We start from the raw sequence: 24,190 nt of genomic DNA, 5'->3' as shown, positions 1-24,190 counted from the left end.
GTTTAGCCTCACAGTCCAAAAACATGCATGTTCGGCGGATACTCTAAATCAGGGGTCCCAATGCTTTTTGACTATACGCGGTATAGCTCGGTTGGTAGAGTGGCCGTGCCAGCAACTTGAGGGTTCCAGGTTCGATCCCCGCTTCCGCCATCCTAGTCACTGCCGTTGTGTCCTTGAGCAAGACACTTTACCCACCCCCTCCAAGTGCCACCCAGACTGGTTTAAATGTAACTTAGGTATTGGGTTTCACTATGTAAAAGCGCTTTGAGTCACTAGAGAAAAGCGCTATATAAATATAATTCACTTCACTTCACACATACATATACATATATATATATACAGTACAGGCCAACAGTTTGGACACTCATTTAAATGAGTTTTCTTTATTTTTATGACTATTTACATTGTAGATTGTCAATGAAGGCATCAAAACTATGACACCTGTGAAGTGAAAATCCTTTCAGAGGACTACCTCTTGAAGCTCATCGAGAGAATGCCAAAAGTGTGCAAAGCAGTAATCAGAGCAAAGGGTGGCTATTTTGACGAAACTAGAATATAAAACATGTTTTCAGTTATTTCACTTTTTTAACTCCACATGTGTTCATTCATAGTTTTGATGCCTTCAGTGACAATCTACAACGCATTGAATGAGAATGTAGTTTGTCGTATGTATTTTATTTTATTATTTTTTTTTCTGTTCCCACAATTTACCCCTCTATCATATTTTTATTTTTTTCTTCTTCCTATCCTTCCTTCTCTGGTCCGGTTGCACCAAATAGTAGATATATCCAAACATTTAATTAAGTCAAATATAAATAAGGCAAAAAGAGAAAGATCCCAAACTTCTCTTTAGTAAATTAAAGCTGTACAGCAGATATGGGCATCAACATAAACAATATGATTTGCCTGTGTAGCTGGATAGGACTGATTATTTCATTTTTTTAGTTAGAACATCCCGTGGGCTATATTGTGGACGCTCGCATGAACAACTTGGGACCCCTGCTCTAAATTGTCCATACTGTACAGTAGGTGTGAACAGTTATGTTCCCTGTGTATGTCTGCATGGTGAGCCGTCCAGGGTGCACAACACTACTCACCCAAAAGCTCACCTTTACCAGGCGGTAAAAAAAATAATTAAATGTATTCATCAGTGATAGTCTATAGCAGGAATGTAACGATATCAAAATTTCATGGTAGGATATTATCACGGCAGTAAGGCCATGGTGCGATATTATAGTGGTATATGTCCCAAAGAAAATACTTTAAAATACCATATTGTGTAAAATGATGTGGCAGAAATGTTTAGAATAAACACACTGACTGTAATTAGAGACAAACATAATCTTGAAATGTTCTAATCATATTTATTACTACAAACATGTATTTTTAGGTGCCAAGAATATTGCAGGAATATCCAATGTTACAAGCAAATATTTAACAAAAAAATCTTACATGTGAATGTCTTTAAAGTGACAATGTAAACATCCAGTATACAACCATAATGTTCAGTTTAGCGTCTTTCAACTTTTACTTTCTGAAAAGCAGTGTCCTCTACACTGCTTTTTATATCCATCCATCCATACATTTTCTACCGCTTGTCCCGTTCGGGATCACGGGGGGTGCTGGAGCCCATCTCAGCTGCATTCGGGCGGTAGGCGGGGTACACCCTAGACAAGTCGTGCTTTTTATATCAGTTTGGAAAATGCAGTTTCTCAGAAAATTTAACCAACAATTGAACTTTTTATAATGTAGATATCTCACAAACTGATTTTCAGCGCTGGTTTCAAATATTGTTCTCCTTCAGCGCGGTGCGCCTTGACCAAGTTTTTTTCCGCTTGAAACGCTCAAGAAGAACGTGGCACACTTTATTTTCTTTTGTTATGTTTTCACCGTGGTTTGTTTGTCTGTTTGTTAGTGTGACAATCACCGTGTCGTGGTCTAGTCTAAAAGGGACGCGTAACATAAAAGACAGACGCTTTGGACTAACTTGGTCTTCTTGAACATCCATCCATCCATCCATTTTCTACCGCTTGTCCCTTATGGGATGGCGGGGGGTACTGGAGCCTATCACCACCTCATTGCAGGGCCAACACAGATAGACAACATTCACACTCACATTTATTCACTAGGGCCAATTTAGTGTTGCCAATCAGCCTATCCCAGTTTATATAAAAAAGGAATTTTAGTACAAATTATGCCAGCTGGGGTGGCAATCTTAAGAGAGAGATGTAGCGCTGATTTTGGGAGATGAAGTTTATTTTCAGACAAGAAAACTAGACTTACCAAGTTTTCATTTGAAACATCACAGCATTATTATAAAGATTTTGAAACCGCAATACCGCGGTATCTGCAACATTGTTACACACCTAGTTTATATCGAAGTCCATCAGCGGACTTACAGGGGTGTGCAGCAGCTTCCATCCATCCATTTCCTACCGCTTGTCCCTTTTGAGGTCGCGGGGGGGGGGGGGGGGGGGGGTGCTGGAGCCTATCTCAGCTGCATTCGGGCGGAAGGCGGGGTACACCCTGGACAAGTCGCCACCTCATCGCAGGGCCAACACAGCTAGACAACATTCACACTCACATTCACACACTAGGGCCAATTTAGTGTTGCCAGTCAACTTATACCCAGGTGCATGTCTTTGGAGGTGAGAAAAAGCCGGAGAACCCGGAGGGAACCCACGCAGTCACGGGAAAAACATTCAAACTCCACACAGAAAGATCCCGAGCCCGGGATTGAACTCAGGACCTTCTTATTGTGAGACACATGCACTAACCCCTGTGTCACCGTGCTGCCCCGTGTGCAGCAGCTTGAAAAATTGAAAAAAACACTTTTTAATCCTTCAAAGCTACCTTTAGTTAAGTTAAATGTGGTGACAGACATTTAATGCATCAGTACTGATGAATAACAACCATTGTATACGTTCCATGTGCAATAGCATCTTGAATGCTTGTCATATGAGGTAATTAAGTCACCCGACATTTGAACTGTGGTCTTTTTCATGGCGCATGTGCATAATCTGAGCTGTCGTCATTGTGCTACATAAGAGATCACAGACAATAAACTGTTTTGTACATGCATGACCATGATGTGTTTACGACAGCATGGCTCCACGTGGAGTAGATTATGTTTGTGGATTACGCAACGCGGCCTTCACGTTGTTCAGGGTGTGTGTGTGTGTTTGTGTGTGTGTGTACCCGGTTGAATGGAGCCAAGCGTCATTGTAGCTTGTTTTCGGTGAATCTTCCTTTGTGAGATCACCCTTGAACCTTTTGACGCGTAGTCGTCCATGTGGTATGTCATCTGCTGTATGTGATACTGAGCCCTGATTGGCTTTTTCTCTGGCCATCCGTACTCATGGAAAAGGATCTAAAACATGAGACCATAAACAAGGGGTCTTTCACTATAGGATCTAGTGCAAAAAAAACAGTCAGAGATCATCTAAATGACAGAAGTGATTTACTGTTTATAAGGATCTAGTGCAAACGTGACAGGAGTGCTGTGTTGTTTTTTAAGGACCTACTGTCAAATACTAGTCAAAGATCCTTAATGTGACAGGAATACTTTGCTATTTTTAAAGATCTACCACAAAAGCTCTTGTCAAAGATGTCATGTAGATCAGTGGTCCCCAACCATTTGCTACCGGGCCGCACAGAAACATTAATTAATTTATAACTACCGCATTTTCTCCAACTTAACTTTCGCCTGTCCCACTAAACACACTAATAAGCTTGTTTATATATGTATATTACAACTTCTGATAGGAAGTCACCATTAATGCACTTTAATGAACATATAAAATGTTAATGTGCCAGATTGTAGCCAAAGGCTAATTTCCACCTGTAGCGTCATTGTATATAACAAGGGTTCTTAACCTGTTTGACATCAGCACCCAACTTTTCCACTACAGAGGGACTCGGCGACCACTGCAATATCAACACTGAATCAGCAATTTTATGCTTGATTTTGATCATATTCAATACAATAAAATATCTAACCTACTTACAGTTTACTACCTTGTAAAATGATATAATAGCATGTGTTAATCAAGATTATTAATAATGTAACAAATAAACCTTAGTCTTCGGTCAGGCTGATTAGAAAATATATTAATTCACATACAATATGTATTATGTTGTGCTAAAATAAATAAACCAAATTAATAATACATATGTTTCTTAACTAAACTGTCGATAAAATGAAAGTGCAAATGAAAATACAACTTCACCACTTTAGTCATAATTTTTGCGCTTAGTACATTTCTCTATGACGATAGCGCCAGACTTCTTCTGTTTGTTTTATATTGTCATTACTGCCACAAGTGGTAGAAAAGTGTATTACAACTAAATACTGCTGCGGCCCATGCGAACCACAGCTGAAAAAACAGATATAATACATTCTAGGGGGCGCTCGCGGCCCAACACTGGGCCCTGGCCCTATGGTTAAGAAACACTGGTATATAGTATAGTATATAGACCAGTGGTTCTTAACCTGGGTTCGATCGAACCCTAGGGGTTCGGTGAGTCGGCCTCAGGGGTTCGGTGGAGCCTCCGCCGCGGAGGTCAAGACACACCCGACTCATCTTGTAAATAAAAACTTCTCCCTATCGGCGTACTATGAATACCCCCCAAACAATGTTCCCTCTAATTTTCCATCCGATTTGCAGGTGTGTAATTTGTTGTGAGTTTATGCACTGTGTTGGTTTTGTTCTTTGAACGGTTCATTTTGTGCACCAGTAAAAAAACATATAACTTTGTCTTGAATAAAAAATAAAAAAACGTTTAATTTTTCACTAAAGAAGGGTTCGGTGAATGCACATATGAAACAGGTGGGGTTCGGTACCTCAAACAAGGTTAAGAACCACTGATATAGACCATCTCTTCACAAAGAAACATGCCCAGGGCTCCCACTAGTTCAGCGTTATGGTGAGTTGATTTTTAATGCTCATTTTTCTATTGTTTTTATCTACCACACATGGAAAGCCAGTCTGTGAAAATAATGCATACATTAAACCGGTACCTGGTGGAAAAAAAGGTTGGGAACCTTTGATGTAGATGACTTTACAACGAGGAACTACTGCTAAAACACTGGTCAAAGATCCTCTTTATGACAGGTGTATTTTGCTGTTTTAAAGAGCCACAGCCGAAGGTATAGACATGTATCCTAAAAATGAGAAACATACTCTGCTGTTTTAAGGACCTACAGCTAAAACGCTAGCCAAAGATCCTCAACATGACAGGAAAACTATGCTGTTTGTAACCATCTACTGCAAAAATGCTAGTCAAAGATCCTTAATGTGACAGGCGCGCTTTGCCATTTTTAAGGATACACTGCAAAAACACTAGTCAAAGATCCTCTACATCATGGGTGTCAAACTCTGGCCCGTGGGCCAAATTTGGCCCGCCGTGTAATTTCACTTGGCCCTTGAGGCGATATGAAATTAACACTAAAACTGGCCCGCTGATTATATATTGCGGCCGGGATAACACCGCATTCACCGCTAATTTTAATACTTGCCAACCCTCCCGGGAGTCTTCCAAATTCCAAACTTCAGCGCCCCTCCCAAAAATCGTCACGTCTGCTTTTCAGCCCGTCCAACGAGTGTTGGCCCAGTCACATAACATGTGCAGCTTCTGCACGCACACACAATTGAATGCAATGCATACTTCATCAACAGCGATACAGGTTACACTGAGGGTAGCCAAATAAAAAACTTTAACACTGTTAGAAATGTACGCCACAGTGTGAATCCACACCAAACAAGATTAACAAACCCATTTCGGGAGAACATCCGCACCATAACACAACATAAACGCAACAGAACAAATACCCAGAATCCTTTGCAGCACTAACTCTTCCGGGACGCTACAAGGTGTGTGTGTGTGTGTGTGGGGGGGGGGGGGGGGGGGGTGTATTGTGTAGCGTCCCGGAAGAGTTAGTACTGCAAAGGATTCTGGGTATTTGTTCTGTTGCGTTTATGTTGTGTTATGGTGCGGATGTTCTCCCGAAATGTGTTTGTCATTCTTGTTTGGTGTGTATTCACAGTGTGGCGTATATTTCTAACAGTGTTAAAGTTTTTTATACTGGCACCCTCAGTGTAACCTGTATCGCTGTTGATGAAATATGCGTTGCATTCACTCGTGTGTGCGTACAGAAGCCGCACATATCTTGTGACTGGGTCTGAACGATGTTAGAATGGATGAAAAGTGGATGTGACAACAGCTCGTAGAGTACGTTAAAGGCAGTGCATTTAAGGCACGCCCCCAAGACTGTGGTCCGGGTGGACGAGATATAATGACTGATGAACACCTTCGTTCGATAATGAAGGTTGCCTCAGCTCAAAGCCTGAGCCCCGACATTAATGAACTAGCATCCAGGTGGCAGGTATCTGGCTTGGGCACATCAGATTAGATCAGTGTGTTGCAAACTGAGCGGTTTATAGTCCTGAATGGTTGGTTTATTCATTGTTATTTTATTTTCTAATTTATTAGCCTGTGGAAAAAGTTAATGTTGATATTTACCTCAGAAGGCTGCAAATAGAAAAGAGGCATTCCATTTTTATTTAAATTGTATTTGATATGCCATTGATATTTTTTAATTATTATTATTATTTGAAACTCTATTTTGCATGTCACTATAAAGTTATATAGGCCTTGCTTGTTCAATATTCAATGCAAAACTTGTTTGGGTCCCTATTAAAAGGTTAATTTGTTCAACCTTGGCCCGCGGCTTTGTTCAGTTTTAAATTTTGGCCCACTCTGTATTTGAGTTTGACACCCCTGCTCTACATAAAAGGAGCGCTCTGCTCTTTTAGGCCATACTGTTAAAACACTAGTCAAAGTTCCTATATAAAACATTTTGCTGTTCTCAAGGATCTACTGCAAAAGTGCTAGTAAAAGAATCTCAATGAGAAAAAAGCGTTATGCTGTTTTTGTGGATCTACTGCAAAAGCACTGGTCAAAGATTATTGACATTACAGGAGCACCATGCTTTTTTAGGGACGTACTGCTAAAACACTCATCAAAGATGCTCTATATGACAGGAGTGGTTTGCTGTTTTTAGGACACACGGCAAAAACACTAGCCAAAGATCCTATACGTGACAAGAGTGTACAGCAAAAATATAAGTTACTATATAGTTTTGACTAATCTGATGTCATTCACAAGCTGAATTGAATTTGTCCGTTGGTGATCAATACATATAAGCATCAATTAATATAATTGATACTGTTCACCTACCAAGACTGTCACGCACAAACATAAGATGACCGCAGCTCCAAATAAAAGTCCTCCTGTCACCAGCCAATCGGGACGCAGAAGGAGGTTTCTTCTCTTCCTGATGCCCACTCTGGTCATGTGACGAGGAATAGTGGAAAAAAAGGGTCCGGGCTCATAACACTGTCCGCCTACAGGCATCACCCGCACATACTTGGCAAAGGCAGAGGACAGTTTATTTGGTAAATTATGACATCAACAATTATTCTAGAAAAAAACATACTAAATCCAAATAAGAATATATTTGACTTAAAGTAGGGAAGGGATTCATATGGCCCTATTCCTGGGTGGATCTCACGTATAAGGAAGGTAAGGGGTTAACCATTTTGCAATGCAGCCTGATGCAAATGATGGAAAGCACCACTCTTCATAGCAACTGTGGTCAAAGTAGGGTTATACGGTAGATCGGTACTAATAAAGTACCGCGGTACTAATGAATTGCAAACTGTACTATACTGCCTTTGATAAATACCTGTATTTGTCTTTCATCCGCATGCTGCCATGAGGCGGAGACGCACAGAGCGGAGGAGGATGTTGAGTGTGTCAGCCCGCACACACTCACAGCGCTCACAAGGAGAAACAGTGTGGAGAAGAAATATGGCAAATAAAGGCAATTCTACTGGAAAATAAAGAGGGTGAGTGAAGCGCAATATGAAGTTATGTTAGCTTCAAAACTATCAATAAAGATGATGCTTTTAAAAGCGTTGCTTTAAAACTTGCCTCGCCAAAGGTGGCATGATTAAAGTATTACCCCCTTTGCTTTAAACTTTGCTAAACATTTAAATAGCAAGCAGTCAGATCGACAGGAAATATAGTAAACTAGCTCCCCTGCTGTGCACGTATAGATACGTAGACACGCACACGGCTGCTTGGCTTGATGCCAAATAACAGCGGCGTTAAAACCGCCCACGTAAACTAATGCAACTGAAATGACTGAATTTTGTGTTTTATCTTTAACAATGTGTGTTTTACCTGCGACATGCCTTATCTCTATAGTTTCAGCCATAGTATTGTTTTTAGTATTTACTATTGATTTTATTTTTCTTAAAGCCCAGACCAAGAGTGGCAACCATAAATCATGACGCATTTAATACAATGTTAATAAAGCTTTGTACACTGTTCTAACCTGATTCTAGCTTATACATAATATATACACTTGTAAATTGTTCTTTGAATGCAATAGGAACCATATGTTAAATGTTTCATAAGATTATTTTAGTTAAAATTAAGCCAAAAATTAAATTTATTTTTGGTCCCCTTTATTTTGAATAGTATCAAAATACATTTTGATACTAGTACCAGTACCAAAATATTGGTATCGGGACAACCCGAGGTCAAAGTTGGAATTGCCACAAAACACATTTTAAGGTACTTAACACTCTACTGCCATCTGGAAGGCTAAAGTGGATAGTGCATCTCCTCCCCCCTTCAATTTGTCACGTTTCATGTGTCAGGTAAACCACGATGAATGGGGCCATATGAATCCCCTTCCCACTGTAATATCTCACCAAATGTTTGTGCGGATGGCTGCTCAGTGTAAACGCATACACTCCAGGCTGGCTAAAGATGAGCGAGAAGAAGCTGGGAGGTGTCCAGGATAACGTCAGCTCCTCTTTTAGTTTTCTAAACGCACCCCAGTCAAAATCATTGTTTGTGTTGTACAGATTATCACTGTCAAACAAGGAAGAAGGAGAAGAGGTGTGATTGTTTTGCAGAGAGATGCTCTACAGCAGGGGTGTCAAACTCATTTTAGCTCAGGGGCCGCATGAAGGAAAATATGTGCACACGCGGGCCAGACTATTAAAATCATGGCATTAAAAATAAAAAATAAAGACAACTTCAGATTGTTTTCTTTGAACCAAACACATTCTGAAAATATTACAATAAAAATATAGAAAAAAATACCGGCAGCGGTAAAGTTTAGATCCATGAAGGAAAGAAGAAAGTGAATGAATGTTTATAACTGAAAACATTTAAATATGCATAAAAAATGTAATTAAGTAACGTTTGTGACAACGTCTTTCCAAAACTCAATATAGAATGTGGAGGAGCTCAAGTACCTAGGAGTCTTTCTCACAAGTGAGGGAAGAGTGAATTGTGAGGTCGACAGGCGGATCGGTGCGGCGTCTTCAGTAATGCGGACGCTGTATCGATCCGTTGTGGTGAGGAAGGAGCTGAGCCGGAAGGCAAAGCTCTCAATTTACCGGTCAATCTACGTTCCCATCCCCGAAAGGACAAGATCACGGGTACAAGTGGCCGAAATGAGTTTCCTCCGCAGGTGGCGGGGCTCTCCCTTAGAGATAGGGTGAGAAGCTCTGTCATCCGGGGGGAGCTCAAAGTAAAGCCGCTGCTCCTCAAACATCGAGAGCAGACAGATGAGGTGGTTCGGGCATCTACTCAGGATGCCACCCGAACGCCTCCCTAGGGAGGTGTTTAGGGCACGTCCAACCGGCAGGAGGCCAAGGGGAAGACCCAGGACAGGTTGGTAAGACTATGTCTCCCGGCTGGCTTGGGAACGCCTCGGGATCCCCCGGGAGGAGCTGGACGAAGTGGCTGGGGAGAGGAAAGTCTGGGCTTCTCTGCTTAGGCTGCTGCCCCCGTGATCCGACCTCGGATAGGCGAAAGAAAATGGATGGATGGATGAAATATAGAATGTGAGATATAACAGGATAATGCATACATTTATCATTTGTTTTCCAAACGGTTACAAAAAAGTGGGACCCCAAAAATGTACTGTGGGACCCCATTTTTATGACTCGATGGGGTCCCTGGGACCCCATTTTGAAAATTCCTAGCGCCAACACTGATGGAGTATTGGTGCGTGCAAAACAGCAGCAGGCGGCTGTGGCCTGTGAGCCGATTCTAATACTAATCAAATTTTATCCCGGGGGCCATAGACAAACCAGATCTGGCCCGCGTGCCTTGACTTTGACACCACTGCTCTACAGCATCAGTCAGGTCACTTACTTATCATACTGAGGATAGTGCTGAGTGTTGACACTGAACAGTAGAACATCACCCAGGTGGAGACATACTGTCGGGTTCAGAATTCCAGTCAGGCGTTTTGCCTTTTTACTCCTGCTTGAATCTTCACCATCACTGCTGATATTTGCCATTGCATGGCTCTTCTGCAGAAAGGTAGAATCTAAAAAAAAAAAAGTGTGTTAAATAAATTAGCAGGTACACTTGCAGTAGACAGTAAAGTCTTACTTACTAACTTACAGTCTGTGTATTATGCAAGGTAACCGGAGGGAGGAGTGATGTTATTACGGTAATTGCACATTGCACGCACACATGTGCTCGCGCATGAGCGAGTGAGCAATCACACGGCCAGCTTTGAGTTTGTGAATGATTTCAGTCTCTCCGTGCATTTCTACCGTGCAAGGTGAAGGTGTTCATTCGTAATTGGCAGGAGGAGCAACCCTGTTCATTTAAAGACACGTAAATCGCAGGTATGCATGTGGTCGTGCATGAGCGTGTGAACAATCACACCCTCAGCTTTGACTTTCAGGTTTATTTCAGTTATACTGTTGATTCCATTGTGCGAAGTGGCGGATATCATTAATAACTGGCGGAAAGAGCGACGGTGTTAAATACATAGTGTGTACCTGTGAGCTGTGTGAATGCGTATGCTTGTGCATTAACCTTTTTGACCTTGGGGCCCAACTTTTCCACTACAGAGGGGCTTGGGACCCCACTCAAATATTAACTCTGTACTAGTAATGTTATTCTTTATTTTCATCTTCATTCAACAATTATATCTAACCTACTTACAGATTAACAGGATAAACCTTGTTAAAAATATGAAAGCATGTGTTGATCACAAAGATTATTATCAAGGCTTAGATCAGGCTGATTACAAAAATAAATACAAATCAATCAAATATACTGCAAAAGAAAGGACTCATAAAAACGAATAAAAAATACATTTACATACAATTAAACAGGGCAAAGTAAAAAACAAATAAGAAATAATAATAAGAAATATGTTTTTTTAAATAAACAGTGAATAAAATTGAAGCGTAATTGAAAATTCACCATTTTAGTCATCATTTTTGTGCTTAAGAAATTTCTGTTTGAATTCAGCTACAGACTTCTTGTTTGTTTGATAATTCCATTACTGTCCCAATTGGTGAAAAAGAGCAATCCTGCAGCGCATACGGACCACAACCCTCATAGGGGGCGCTTCCTGCCCAACAATTGTTAAGAAACATTGCATTCGCGAGGCAGCAATGATATCCCGAGCATTGACTTTGTGGAATGTTTCGAGTTGTTTTGTTTATTTATTATGCATGGTGGCAGTTATCGATAATAACTGGCGAGAGGCGCAATCGCATTGAATACATGACTTGTACGTTGCGTGCACGTGATGGTACTGCAGCGTTTAACTTTGTAGATTATTTCTATTATGCAAGGTGGTGGTTTTCATTCACAACTGGCGGGAGGAGCGATTGCATATGGCCCATTGTGTGAGCAACCACGCAATTATATCGTGAGCTGGGTTTCAATAGGGCTACACCAGGGGTGCTCATTACGTCGATCGCGAGCTACCGGTTGATCTCGGAGGGTGTGTCAGTCGATCAACAGCCAGGCACTTGATTGACATTCACGGCACCCGAGGGTCTTCTGAGATGACGCTGGCTGCTGCCAGCTCCTTAAAATTACCGACTGGAAGGCAAGGAACACTTTATTTCAACAGACTCTGGCGCCGTACCTGTCGTCAAAACTCCAAAGACCGATTGCACAGTTGCGCTAACAAAATAAGAGTCTCAGAAAGCTGGCGTGCACAAGCCAGCAAGCTACGGAGTTTGCCGACAATGTATTTCTTGTAAAGTGTATACAAAGGAGTACGGAAGCTGGATAAATAAGATACCAAAAACCAACCACTTTCATGTGGTATTGGACAGAAAGGAGGACTTTTTTTCTCCTCCATTCGAAAATGCGGACGTTATCAGCACTACTGTCTGATTCCAGTCAATGCAAGTCATCAGAATCAGGTACTACACCAACTTATATTCTTGTCTTCATGAAAGTAAGGAATCTATATGTGTTAAACATGCTTGTATTATCTTTAAACACCTTTAACTTATTAACAATATTAACTATATGTGTTAAACATGCTTGTATTATCTTTAAACACCTTTAACTTGTTAACAATATTAACTATATGTGTTAAACATGCTTGTATTATCTTTAAACACCTTTAACTTATTAACAATATTAACTATATGTGTTAAACATGCTTGTATTATCTTTAAACACCTTTAACTTGTTAACAATATTAACTATATGTGTTAAACATGCTTGTATTATCATTAAACACCTTTAACTTGTTAACAATATTAACTATATGTGTTAAACATGCTTGTATTATCTTTAAACACCTTTAACTTGTTAACAATATTAACTATATGTGTTAAACATGCTTGCATTATCTTTAAACACCTTTAACTTGTTAACAATATTAACTATATGTATTAAACATACTTGTATTATCATTAAACACTTTTAATTTTTTAACAATATTAACTATATGTGTTAAACATGCTTGCATTATCATTAAACACCTTTAACTTGTTAACAAAAACATATATTTCATAAATAAGTAAATATAAATTATATATATGAATGAGGTAGATCCCCACGACTTGATCAATTGAAAAGTAGCTCGCCTGCAGAAAAAGTGTGAGCACCCCTGGGCTACACAATCAGAAATGTTTTGTCACGCAGATCTAACCGTCTTGGCTCTGAGCTCCCTGCAGCTCGGTGAGTAAAACCAATTCCTCAAGTTCCTCCGGAATCCCGCTGAGGACTCCAAGAAAGCCTGCTTCTGAATTTAGAGAGGACACGAAAAGAAAGGAAAACACATAAGAGAAGCACGACAATGAGCGAAAGGGATCGTGTGCGAGCCGCACCGTTTGTCTGAACAATGTAGACGGGATGTGAGGAGAATAGATGGCTGCTGCACTGCAGGATCCCGTGGGAGTCCCACTGTTTAAAGACCGAGGCGAGGGCAGAGCTGGAGACGCCTGACACCTGCACACACACAATAGGTGTTAGCCTTAGTAGGGCAGTGAAACACTAGAGAGCTTTCACTGCCATTGCAATGAAGACAACATTGTCATGAAGTCTTTGTGTGCATTGTTTGGTAAAGGCAAACTATTCATCACATTTATTCTGAGATGGAAGCCATGACAGTAATGTGCGTCCCTAGTGCCCTGATGTCAAACTCAAGGCCCGGGGGCCAGATTTGGGCCGCCACCTCATTTCATGTGACCCGCGAAAGCCTGGAAATAATATGCATCAATAAAGTACTTTATCTTTTCTTACTATATGTACACATTCTTTCCATTTTGACCAAAAAATACATGTACTGCATCTTAAAAGGGCTTTATAAATAAAGTTGGTATGGTATGGTATGGTATGAAATTGCATACTTTTCAAACAATAACATTATCTAATAAATAATAAATACAAATAATATATAAAAATAGATAAACAATTATTATAATAATACATTACTAACATTTGTTAAAAATAAAATAAATACTTGAATACCTGCTTGACTTATGATTTCAAAGCAAATTATCCATTAACTTGTACATTGTAAAAATTACAATGATTTTGTGTTTAAAAAAAAAAAACTTGAAGCTCAGTTGTCAGAACTTTACCATTAAATAAAGTGTATTACCGTTTTTCCATTTACAGTAATACACCAAAAAAAACAACTGCCGATTTTAAAGTGAAAAATTGCAATTTAGTCGCCAGAATTTTCCTGTAAAATAAAACAACTGTGGTACCATTTTTCATTTACAGTTATACACCGTTAAAACTATAACATAATTTTAGGGTCAAAAAGCTTAGTTGCTACTTTACCGTAGAAGAAAAAACTCTCATACTGTTTTTTCTATCTACAGTAATAGACTGTATAAACGACAACCATAGATTTTACGGTAAAAAAAAATAAATAAAAAAATGGCAGCTCAATTGCCAGAAGTTTTTCGTAAATAAACAGTGGCACCGTTTTTTCAGTTTACAGTACTATGCTGTAAAACCACAGTTTATTTTTATGGTAAAATTCTGGCAACTAAGCTGCCAGTTTTTAAAAAACAGTGCTAGTTTTTTTCTAATGAAAGTAAAACGCTGTAAAAACCACCGTAACATTTACCGCAAAAATCTGGCAACTGAGCTGATAGGTTTTTACTGTAAAATCTAAAAAATATACTTACTGTGTACGAAAAAAAAAAAAAAATCAAATGCATAGGCAATCGTCTAGTACAGTGATTGTCAAACTGTGGTACACGGGCTCCATCTCGTGGTACACCAAAGAATCAATTAAATGTACAGTTTTTTGTTTTCCTATATCCAAACACAGTGTTACTGTTCAAACTGTATGTACATTATCCAAACATGTTAAATATGCTTGTTAAATAAAACCTCTGCCTTGTTTTTAATGTATACTTAGGCCTACTACACTACTGTATTTTAATGTTGGTCATAATGGTGGCACTTGGGAGAGCCAAGTGTTTTCTGAGGTGGAACTGAGTGAAAAAAGTTTGAGAACCACAGCTCGAATACATTAATCTTATACATGAATATTCCTACATTAATTATTGTCAGAAGCGGCCCTCTTAGGGCAGTCATAACTGCAATGTGGCCCTCCATGAAAATGAGTTTGACACCCCTGTCCTAATGTCTGTTTATAAACACCAAACGTGAGAAAAGTCTGTATGAAGAAATGTCATGACATGTCATGTTTTCATGATATCATGAATGGAAAAATAACTAGAGGAGTCCACTTGCCAGCTTCGTTGAAAAATTAAAACAAGGCTTCTCTACAAATTTTAAAAATAAAGTGTGGCACTCAGCGAGTCATGTAAGATGTGGGAATCTTTAATGGTGTTCAGTTAGATATTGGTCCAAATTCAGATAACTGGGCCTTGGTGGGGGTCTACACTGTGTAGGTGATATTGTACCACTCTGTTTGCCATTTCAGCTCCTACTTTTGCAGGTGTGGTTGATGTTGTGAGCCCAAGATTCAGAAAAGGCAGCAAGCGATGTGTAGGTGAGATGGTTCCTTTATTTAGACCAGCAGGATGAATCAGCACAGGAACTAGTCAGGACTTATCACTAAACAGTGTGGCATGCACCTCATGCTGGCAAATAAGCTCTTATAATTGCTAACAAGGCACAGGTGTGCCGCATTAGCGCTTCAGCCAAAAGACGTGCAAAACAAGAGCGCATGACAGGAAGCACAACATAATACCAAAATTAAAACAGTCATGCGACAATGTAACTTCTAAAAAATGCCCTTCAAATTGTTAAATTCAGAGTTCAACCAACATTCTCCGGGGAAAAATCCCTGTCAGAATAATTGTATATAAGTTATCACACAATTTGTTTGCTTGCAGTTCAGGTTGCCCTGTGTGAAGACCAGTTGCCCTGGTTATTATCCACTGGTGCTTACAAAGCTGTCTTTGATATGATCAAGCAAAAGGCGGACAGCTTGTAAATCTCCACTGCGTGCGATGGAATGCGCCATAGAGGTGTCGGTTTCTCAGATCTGGACAACCACTGGAAGGGCCTTATCAGGACCCAAAATCTACGAGCAGAGAGGGGGCAAACCTGACACCGCTCCAAGCACCTTTTGTTTTAACTGTTTATGAGACCCCTCCCCTTAGAAGCAGCTGCAGCTATGTAATCAGGGAATGCCCAAATAAATGGGGAGGTGTGGAACTTTTTCCTCAGAGCGTGGGGTGACACTGTACGAGGATGCAGGTCCACGCACTCTCCTCATGAGCTAAAGTGAATCCTGTCTCTGTTTGATTCCTTGCTTCTTGTCCTGTTTAACAGATAGTTTGATGTTTCAACCTAACAATCCCTCAAAAATGTAAATATTACATGATATTCTGAATGTGCATATTACTACATTACACACTCAGAGCGTGTGTATAAAACGTTGAAGGTTGTTAAATGTTTTTGTGGGCATTAATGGCAGAATAGATCAAATCCCTATTACCTTGGGTTGTTAACCACCTCCGGCTAGCAGTTTTGTACGACTTAGAACACACAGAAAAAAGAGACTTTGGTAGTTTGTCCTTGAGAAACAAGTCTGCACTAAATCAAATTGTAAAGTGGGCTAGTAAGCTTATAGGTGAGCCGCAACTCAACCTATCTGACATGTATGCCACACAGCTGCAGCGCATGGCGAGCTCTATTATTCACCACTGCACCCATCATCCTTTACGCAGTGAATTCCAGCTCTTTCGCTCTGGTCGGCGGTTCACTGTTCCTCTTAGTAGGACTAAACGATATAAGCATACTTTTGTACCTGCTGCCATCACACGCTTAAATAAGGCTATCACATGGTGATTTTTTTTTTCATTTATTTATCATGCCATAGCACTTTAATCACAATGATTTTATTAGTTTCTTAGGTACTATATTTTATTGTTCTACAGTGAGACTGTATACTGGTGATTGTTTGTGAACTTTTAAAATGTTTTTAAGTTTTATATGATTTGTGTTTGCTTGCTTCATTCTGTCTTGACGCTGAATTACAAATGTCTCTACCAAAACTCTCTACCATCCAATATACAAAACCTATTCCAGGATAGAGATGCTCACCATAGTTACAGTCTAAGAGGAAACAACAAATTATATTTTCCTAAATTTAGAACAACTTTAAAATCAATGTGCATTTCAGTGCGTAGAGTCAGTCTGTGGAACAATTTAGGGGACGAGTTAAAAACCTGTTCTAACCTGATTCAATTTAAAAGACTGTTTAAAAAAGAAGTACTGAAGAAGTACGAGGAGGAAAGAGAGTGATGCCCTCAGCACAGAGTGATGGGAGAGAGGTGTATGGTCAGAGAGTGTTTGGGCCTGTGTGTGAGTGTGTATGTGTGTGTGTGTGTGTGTGTGTGTGTGTGTGTGTGTGTGTGTGTGTGTGTGTGTGTGTGTGTGTTTTGTCTCGTCTTGTCTTGTCTCATAGTAACAGTGGTACTATTGTATTGTTAGTGTACAGGAGCTTTTTCTTGTTTTTGTTTGTATAGTATTGTTCTTGTATTATATTGTTTATGTTAAATGTGGAATGAGTGAGAGGGGTTGGGATATTATAAGCATCTGCTTCATCCAACCCCTTTTCAAGCCTTGCGTAAATGTCCCTGCCAAAATGTTTTAAAAAAATGTATGTTGTTGTACTGTGCAGGTTTGAAATAAATAATTCAATCAATCAATCAATGTCTGCACAACTATTTTACCTCTGGGTACCATTAAAGACACCTTGACCTTGACTTTGTGTGTTCTTGTCTCGATTTGAATGATGGACAAAAATCCCCCCAAAAAGCTCAGTTCCCCTTCAATGTGGCCTCTTTTTTAAAAGTTGAGTGGTTATACTTTATTTATATTCTCCTCAATAATTAAATGTCAATAAAAACATTGCCTGTCCAGGTGACAGTTGGGGCTTGCGATGAAGTAATTAACTTTATATCATTTCGTATGTGCTTTTTTTTTGTATTTTGTTTGAAAAAGTTGGACGTCAACCCACGTTACAGAACATTATGTATCAATTTTGGAGGTTCCTCCATTATTAAACTTTAGGTATAGGCCTGCTTGCCGAGCAATGAGTAAGTCAAATAAGTCAACTTGAGTGGAAGTTGAACAAATTAAAGAACATCAGTCATAATAGGCTCCATGGATATAACTCATATAATTGGATGGAGATGATTCCTTTGTAAATTTTTAAATTGGGCCTCCTACTCGTTGCTCGCCTCTGGCCAGTACATTTCAAATTTCCATTCAAAATGTATACAAAAATTATTGTAGTATTTAAACTTTTATATAAACATAAAAAACACAAAACTGCCTTTTGCTCACCAGAGTGCCAGAGCCCAGTATCAGCTCCAGTTCACCTCTGGATCTGCACCGAAGCCTCAACGCAGTTGCGGGCCTGCTCCTGCACAGGCCCCCACACGCAGCTCTCCCAGGAGGCTCAGTGCACACACACAGACCCAGCTCGCCGTCGTAGCCCTCATAGTCCTCTGTAGTTTGACACACCTGCAGGAAGATACCATTTAGATCAGTGATTGACTGGATTAAAGTACAGTGTTTTATTTTCCTATATTCAAACACAATGTTACTGTTCAAATTGTGTATAATGTTACAGTGGCCAAACATATTAAATATACAAACCCCGTTTCCATGAGTTGGGAAATTGTGTTAGATGTAAATATAAACGGAATACAATGATTTGCAAATCCTTTTCAACCCATATTCAATTGAATGCACTACACAGACAAGATATTTGATGTTCAAACTCATAAACTTTATTTTTTTTTTCAAATAATAATTAACTTACAATTTCATGGCTATAACACATGCCAAAGTAGTTGGGAAAGAGCATGTTCACCACTGTGTTACATGGCCTTTCCTTTAACAACACTCAGTAAACATTTGGCAACTGAGGACACACATTTTTTAAGCGTCTCAGGTGGAACTATTTCCCATTCTTGCTTGATGTACAGCTTTAGTTGTTCAACAGCCCGGGGGTCTCCGTTGTGGTAGTTTAGGCTTCATAATGCGCCACACATTTTCAATGGGAGACAGGTCTGGACTACAGGCAGGCCAGTCTAGTACCCGCACTCTTTTACTATGAAGCCACGTTGATGTAACACGTGGCTTGGCATTGTCTTGCTGAAATAAGCAGGGGCGTCCATGGTAACGTTGCTTGGATGGCAACATATGTTGCTCCAAAACCTGTATGTACCTTTCAGCATTAATGCCGCCTTCACAGATGTGTAAGTTACCCATGTCTTGGGCACTAATACACCACCATACCATCACAGGTGCTGGCTTTTCAACTTTGCGCCTATTACAATCCGGATGGTTCTTTTCCTCTTTGGTCCAGAGGACACGACGTCCACAGTTTCCAAAAACAATTTGAAATGTGGACTCGTCAGACCACAGAAAACTTTTCCATTTTGTATCAGTCCATCTTAGATGAGCTCAGGCCCAGCGAAGCCGACGGCGTTTCTGGGTGTTGTTGATAAACGGTTTTCGCCTTGCATAGGAGAGTTTTAACTTGCACTTACAGATGTAGTGACCAACTGTAGTTCCTGACTGGGGGTTTCTGAAGTGTTCCTGAGCCCATGTGGTGATATCCTTTACACACTGATGTCGCTTGTTGATGCAGTACAGCCTGAGGGATCAAAGGTCACGGGCTTAGCTGCTTACGTGCAGTGATTTCTCCAGATTCTCTGAACCCTTTGATGACATTACGGACCGTAGATGGTGAAATCCCTAAATTCCTTGCAATAGCTGGTTGAGAAAGGTTTTTCTTAAACTGTTCAACAATTTGCTCACGCATTTGTTGACAAAGTGGTGACCCTCGCCCCATCCTTGTTTGTGAATGACTGAGCATTTCATGGAATCTACTTTTATACCCAATCATGGCACCCACCTGTTCCCAATTTGCCTGTTCACCTGTGGGATGTTCCAAATAAGTGTTTGATGAGCATTCCTCAACTTTATCAGTATTTATTGCCACATTTCCCAACTTCTTTGTCACATGTTGCTGGCATCAAATTTTAAAGTTAATGATTATTTGCAAAAAAAAAAAAAAGTTTATCAGTTTGAACATCAAATATGTTGTCTTTGTAGCATATTCAACTGAATATGGGTTGAAAATTATTTGCAAATCATTGTATTTTGTTTATATTTACATCTAACACAATATCCCAACTCATATGGAAACGGGGTTTGTACTTGTTAAATAAAACCTCTGCCGTGTTTTAATGAATACTTGGGCCTTCTACGCTACTGTATTTTAATGTCGGGGTCATTATGGTGGTACTTGGAGAGCCAAGTTTATTCTGAGGTGCTACTTGGTGAAAAAAGTTTGAGAACCACTGATTTAGATTGGTTCACTGGGTAACGAGGTGAAGGGTTACCATGTGGGTGACAATGACACAGATGTTGAGCAGTGACAAGAACGCTGTTAAATATTAAATGTGCACACACAGCACGACAGTGAGGGGTGGTCAGAAGCGAGGGCAAATATGTTTTGTCATGAAAGCAAACACATCTGCAGGATGTGTTTCCTGTCAAAGGGGAACACCAATATTCCTTCAACAACCTTCGTTCCCCTAGTTTTGTATACTAAAGTGTTGTGTTGTTTTTTTTGTTGCACAACCTGCTGCCGGCAATGAAGTGACCACTCCTGTCGGTCCAGACAATCTCCGTGTTGCGTGCGTGTTTTTCCATCCCTGCAGATGCTGTACACTTTGTGGACGCACACACCTTCATGGTTGCCAGGTTGATAGTCGAGGGTACATTGGCACTGCCCGTCGCTGCTCTGCAGAAAAGTCAACAGGGTTGTGTTGCATAACTTGTATAGTTTTGTTGTGTTATGTCATGGTTACGGACACTCATGCACCTGGGGATAGGCTGATTGGCAACACCAAAAAATTGCTTCGAGAGTATGAATGTTGTTTGTCTATCTGTGTTGGCCCTGCGCTGAGGTGGCGACTTGTCCAGGGTTTAACCTGCCTTCTGCCTGCGTTTATCTAGGATAGGCTCCAGGCCCCACTCAACCCAGAGAGGGATAATGGATGGATGGTTACTGCAACTTCCTGACGTCTTTAGAGTTTGCGCTGGACATTGGGTTGATCACTCTAATTCAATGAACGCAGGTTCAAGCCCAGGGCGGGACGAAAGGGTTGCACCAGGCTCGTAACATCATATAACAACAATTCCTGTATAACATGAAATTATGCCCCCTATTGATTGGGAGTAAAATTAGGGGTTGAAATACAAGCGATCTGACTGGATGTGTGACAATCCGTTGCGCGGATCATGTTTTTAGTTTAGGACTCTGTTAGTTCTGTTTCAGCACCCCTGGGTTTGTGTTTCTTGGTTGTCATGGATGCTGATTATTTTCACCTGCCTTTGATTAGCGTTCGGGACGCTCACCTGCTCCCGGACACTAAGAGAGCTATTTTTTTCCTGCCTTTCGCCACACTCGGTCTGGCTGTCTTGTTTGCTGTAAGCAACAAGTTACGTTTGTGTATATCTTGCTTCTGGTGCCTATGCCTGTTTATCTTTTGATTCCTGTGCTAAGTTTCGCCTCAGCTCCTCATGCTATCGAAACGATTGTTTGTATGTTTGTATTTTTGAATGGTTTATGAGAATAAATCTTCGTCTTACCTGCACCTTGCTTCCGGAGTTCCTGCTGCATCTTGGGAGAACGATGCAGCAGTAAAATGCGACCCAGGCGTAACAGGATGCTTAGTAATTGCTATGATCGTCATCTTCATTGCTTATTTTTGATCATCCTAAAGTCCAATACGTATGTGTTTCAGCAAAGAAAAATAATAGCCTCGCAATTTAATTAAACTGTATTTAATTGTATTTAATTTTATTGTATTTTATTGTATTTAATTGTAATTTATTTTATTTCATTTCTAAATCTATTTTTTCAAATGCATTATTTAATTAGATTTAACAGTTTAACATCACATTGAATGTTTCATACACATATATAACTAACTGCAAGGAGAGTAGCAGCAGCTCTACAACATTGTAAGTCAAATTGTGATTTTTCATCATTTTTTTGTATTTTCATTCAGTCACCCATTCAGCATTGTTGAGGCAAATAGAATATGATACTGCATTGTGCAGCCATGCGTAGACAATCTTTGAAGACAGGAAACCAGAGCCTGTTGTCTGGAAACGGGATCTCTTTCCGTGTCTTCAAGTGGTGAGGAGTTCTGCCTGTACATTGTTCCACCCAAACACACTCCAATGATAATAAGAAGTGTGTAAATATGAGTACTGTATGAAAGGGATGGATTATATGGTCTAAAATCTATATTGCGATATATATTCCTGCCAATAGTGCAATATAACTAAACAAAAGCTAAAGCTACTATCGGCTCTTATTTCCTGAGTTTACAAACTAAAAAAATGACAAAAACACATATAAAACTATCGATTGAAACATTGTAGTATCGACCTTATACTAAGACTTTACTTGGTATCGTCTCTGCCAACATCCGTATTGATCTGCCACCCATGTTTACATTCAAGAGCTCTAGCTTAGCGGTTAGCTACGCTATCCTCCTACGGTGTGTCGTGAAGCATGTTTAGCTCATTATTGTCCCGTAGTCCTCCAGTGATAATGGTACTTGTGAGAAACGCAGCTTATTAGCCGCAATGGAGGAGACCATGAGTGCATTAGAAGCTGCACTATGGAGGGACATTAGCCGCTAGCTTGCAAGCGAGGGGACTCGACATTGCATTGAGGATTCTTGTCGCTGTCAAATTTGCGGGACACAGCTAGAATGTGTCATCAACATATTACCACTATATAAATATAGCATTCCGCTATTTTTTCCTACACTTTGAACCCTGCGGCTTATAAAGCGGTGCGGCTAATTTATGATTTTATTTTATTTTTTCGCTAATTGCCATAATTATTTGTGTTCAATAGTTTTTATTAAGCCCAAGCAGAGGACTGAAATGGTCTGTTACGGTGTACTACGGCGCCATCAAGTGGACGAGTTATCCCCTCACTGCAGGTGCTGCGAGTTGAAAATGTACTTCCTGTTTTGCTTTAAACTGAAAGTAAAACCGTTTATAGCGTTTCTGCTCGACAGGATGCTTTATTCATCGCTCCAAGCAACTTTTGTAGGTTTCACAATTTGACTAAAACAATGCATACTTGCCAAACTGTGCCATGTTTGATGTAGAAGTGTTGTATCGTAATGTAAGCAAGCTAGCGTCGTCAGCATTAGCTAATATGCTAACACCTTTACGAGCGTCTGTGTTAGTATTATTAATTTACAATGGCATTCTTTTTATATTGTTTCAGTTTCACAAATTTCTTAGTGAATTCCCCAAGACTAACCATGTAGTTATTGAGTCTGTTTGGCTGATTAGAGAGCTAGTGTCTGCAGCTAGTGTGTCCATGACGATGACTTCTGTTGTGTTTAATCAGCCGTTTTACTGCCGTGTTACAGACACCGACCGTTAAGGTATATAAATAAACATTTACAAAATATTTGTGTAAATAACTGATACTGTATATATATCTGCTGATAGCACCGCTCGGCTGCGGTAGCGCCTCCGCGCGGCTGCAATGAGTCAGCAATCAACACACCTGCCCGTGATGAGCGATCCTGCCTTCAGAAGCCAGTGCGCCCTGAGATCCAGTGCCAGAACGTAGCTACTCGTACAGTAAACATATTACATCTCCAGCCTTCTCGCATGTGCATATCCTCTCTCTGTGTTCATTGTGTCCCGTGTTGTTTCGTTCTCTAGCTTCCCGTCGTCCTTCCTCATTGTCGAGCTGTGTGTCTCGTCTTCCCGGATCCCCTCTGGACTTCCTCTTGCCTCTCTGGATTTCAACCTCCAGCCCTTGACCTTCCGCCTGTCTTTGGACTTCCGAGCCTGCATTTCCCTCTTTGGACTTCCGCCTCGATTCCAACACGCGCCTTCAACATCCGCTGGTAACCACTCACATATAATTGCCACACATAGTCGCACTTCATCTATTTGGATTACGCACACACCTCACTTACATTTCCAGCTGTTAATAAATACGCTGACAGCGAACGACGTCACTGTCTCACTCATACTTGCCAACCCTCCCGATTTTCCCGGGAGAGTCCCGAATTTCAGTGCCCCTCCCGAAAATCTCCCGGGGCCACCATTCTCACGATCTTCTCCCGATTTCCACCCGGACAACAATATTGCTACACCATCCTTCACTGGGCGCCGTTTCCGGCCGGACAATAATAACGGTTACACCTCGAAGTCAAGCGCGCCAATCAGAACAGAAGACGAAGCAGAAGAAGAGACATGGCGACGACGAGTAAGAAGAAGAACTACGCTTGCGAGTTCCAAAATGATTGGAAAA

The 24,190-nt window shown here is 40.4% G+C and overlaps 1 protein-coding gene across 1 annotated transcript in view; it reads right to left on the bottom strand.

Moving 5' to 3' along the window:
- LOC133614686 (uncharacterized) overlaps positions 1–24,190 on the bottom strand; it is a 64,319-nt gene that overhangs the window by 39,176 nt on the left and 953 nt on the right. Inside the window, exons 3-10 of the mRNA XM_061972847.2 lie at positions 20,465–20,626; positions 18,151–18,330; positions 13,191–13,311; positions 13,013–13,105; positions 10,243–10,420; positions 8,784–8,946; positions 7,240–7,428; positions 3,199–3,370 (exon numbers count right to left, since the gene is read on the bottom strand). Coding sequence (XP_061828831.2) covers positions 3,199–3,370; positions 7,240–7,428; positions 8,784–8,946; positions 10,243–10,420; positions 13,013–13,105; positions 13,191–13,311; positions 18,151–18,330; positions 20,465–20,626 — 1,258 coding nt within the window. The remainder of the gene's footprint in view (positions 1–3,198; positions 3,371–7,239; positions 7,429–8,783; positions 8,947–10,242; positions 10,421–13,012; positions 13,106–13,190; positions 13,312–18,150; positions 18,331–20,464; positions 20,627–24,190) is intronic.

The sequence above is a fragment of the Nerophis lumbriciformis genome, linkage group LG17, assembly GCF_033978685.3.
Source record: "Nerophis lumbriciformis linkage group LG17, RoL_Nlum_v2.1, whole genome shotgun sequence".
NCBI classification, from domain to species: Eukaryota; Metazoa; Chordata; class Actinopteri; order Syngnathiformes; family Syngnathidae; genus Nerophis; species Nerophis lumbriciformis.
This window is presented reverse-complemented; position numbering and strand designations above follow the sequence as displayed.